The sequence below is a fragment of the Globicephala melas genome, chromosome 12 (genome assembly GCF_963455315.2).
Source record: "Globicephala melas chromosome 12, mGloMel1.2, whole genome shotgun sequence".
In the NCBI taxonomy this organism is placed as follows: domain Eukaryota; kingdom Metazoa; phylum Chordata; class Mammalia; order Artiodactyla; family Delphinidae; genus Globicephala; species Globicephala melas.
The window spans coordinates 63485840-63488327 of NC_083325.1; the positions used below are offsets into that span (position 1 = coordinate 63485840).

General features: G+C 39.8%; 1 protein-coding gene across 1 annotated transcript; it reads left to right on the top strand.

Annotated features, from left to right (window-relative positions):
• Window positions 1-767: 767 nt before the first annotated feature.
• On the top strand, window positions 768-1718 carry LOC115854008 (developmental pluripotency-associated protein 2-like). Its single transcript, XM_030857705.2, has one exon. It carries the CDS (start codon window positions 768-770, stop codon window positions 1716-1718), a length of 951 nt encoding a protein of 316 aa, XP_030713565.2.
• Window positions 1719-2488: the final 770 nt, after the last annotated feature.

A 2488-nucleotide genomic window follows, 5' to 3' on the forward strand; every position in this document is an offset into this window, starting at 1 on the left:
CAGGCAGATTTAAAGAACTAAGGCAGACTTTATGGAGCCATAAAGCCCCTTGGACAAACAACTTAGTACTTTGCTTACAGGGTTCCCAGCAGCCTTAACAGATGAATAAGGAAAGCCACTTCCTGGCAGGTGCGGGAATTGTAAGATATTTGGGGTACCTCTAGAAGAGAGGAACCCATCCAAATCTGTAGATTTTGCAAGTGGAATCTGATGGAAAGTCTTTGGCATGGATTTTCTGGCCTTAAACGGCCTTTTAAAGTTCAATCAGAGATTCCTCATGAAACATTCCAACAAAGCTAATATTAAAAGAACCTATATGATCAATTACACATATAAATAACCAGGCCAAGTTTACTGACACCAGACTTATTTTGTAAATAAACTAGTCTTAATTTGGCTGTGTTTGATAGAAATTAGGGTAATTTTAGGGAGAAAAAAATTACATTTCAGTGGGTATTGAATTTTAATGTTAACTGTCTTTGAGGTTTTGAATTTACTGCCTAAGACTCACTTCCTAGATGGCTCCTTGTTACTATGTTGCATTACTGTATGGTTTAATTGAATTACTAAAAGGACATTCTAAATTTGTTTCTGAAGCTTATCCTAGTAACCTATTTTTGGATGAAGATAAAATGCTCCACGAACTGCAACCAACAGATTATGTCTACTGGAAGGCATCATTTAAAAGACTCTCTCGAGGTTAAGAGGATTAAATTGCAGATATCCTTAACATTGCCGGCTCTGCCTTTCTCTGAGAGTTCCTTGGAATGGCACACCCAAATTGTGAGAAGAATTTCTTTGAAGAGGTCTTAGGTGAAGAAAATATGGTTCTTACATTGATTCCAGTCAATGAGGAAATTGTTGAAGACCATCTAATGGAACCAAGTGTTTCTTCAACTTCAGAAGTCAAAGTGGAGTCACTGAGTTCAGATGACCAAGTTCATCCTCCTCAAACAGATGAACAGTTCAAAGCTTGCCCAAAATCTAGTTGTAGTAAACCTATTTATCCCTTGCCAACCATATTGCCTCCAATTAACAACGTGAGTCGGGATACTTTGCGGAAATGGTGCCAACAACTTAATTTGAGTACCGATGGTCAGAAAATAGAGGTTTATCTGAGACTCCAGAAACATGCTTATCCTGAAAAAGATCAGTATATTCCTGAATCATCACGGGAGGCCAGATTGCAGTCATGTCCAGGAAAACACAAGACGGTGACCAAGACAGCAAGTGTTCAGAAAAGGAAGATGAGTGAGAATGAGGAAAGGACTAACATGGTTGAAGTGATAACTTCAGCTCAGGCAGCCATGTTGGCAGCATGGTCAAGAGTTGCTGCAAGAGCTGTTCAACCTAAGGCTGTAAATTCACGTCCCCTGCCTACCTCTGTTGAGTCCTTTCTGCCACAAGCTTCCGGTGTCCGGTGGTGTGTGGTCCATGGCAGACCACTCTTGGCAGACACAGAAGGATGGGTTCGCCTGCAGTTCCATGCAGGTCAGACCTGGGTGCCTAACACTCCCAGGAGGATGATTTCTCTCTTCATGTTACCTGCCTGCACTTTCCCATCCCCAGACCTAGAAGATAATATGTTATGTCCCGAATGTGCTAAGAGGAATAAGAAAATTATGAAAAGATTAATTGCAATGGGGAAGAGGAAGAAACCTGGTTTGGACATACCAACATCGTTGCTTTTAGATGGGCCATGTCTTAATACAAAATAAATGGTTAGCGGAAGGGAAGGGGTGGGGTGTGGATGAAATGTGTGAAGGGGGGTAATTGTATGGTAATGATGGTAACTAGACTTATATCAGTTTTGTAGTGTACACAAATATCGAATTACTATGTTGTACACCTGTAACACAACGTTATATACCAATTTTACCTCAATATAAAAAAATGTTTGTTAGAATACACCAGTGAAGCCATCTAGTCCTGGACTTTTGTTTGTTGGGAAGTCTTTGATTATGATTCAAACTCCTTACTAGTAATCATGAAAAAAAAAAAGAGAGATAAATGATGGAGAGCCCACAGTTAAAGTGACTTGCATCCCAATGATTGCTATGCTCTGTCCTCGCCATCCTCAATGTTGCCTGATGCCTTAAGTACAGATGGGAATGTCTGGATTCTGTACTGAGGTTTACCAAAAAATGACTGTTACTGCTGCTTCAAGTACTAGCTATATAGAATGTAATTTGGTTTTATTTTAGTTAATAGATTTTTGGTTTTTTAGCAGTTTTAAGCTTTCAGAAAAATTGAGCAGAAAGTACAGAATTCTCAAATACCACCCCTCCTCCCCACCCCATTTCCTCTACTATCAACATCCTGCCCCCGAGAGGCACAGTTGTTGAACCTACATTGACCCATCATTGTCACCCAAAGCCCATAGTTTATATTAGGGTTCATTCTTTGTGTTGTACACTCTATGGGTTTTGACCAATGTATAATGACATACTCATCATTTCAGTGTCATACAAAATAGTTTCACTGTGCT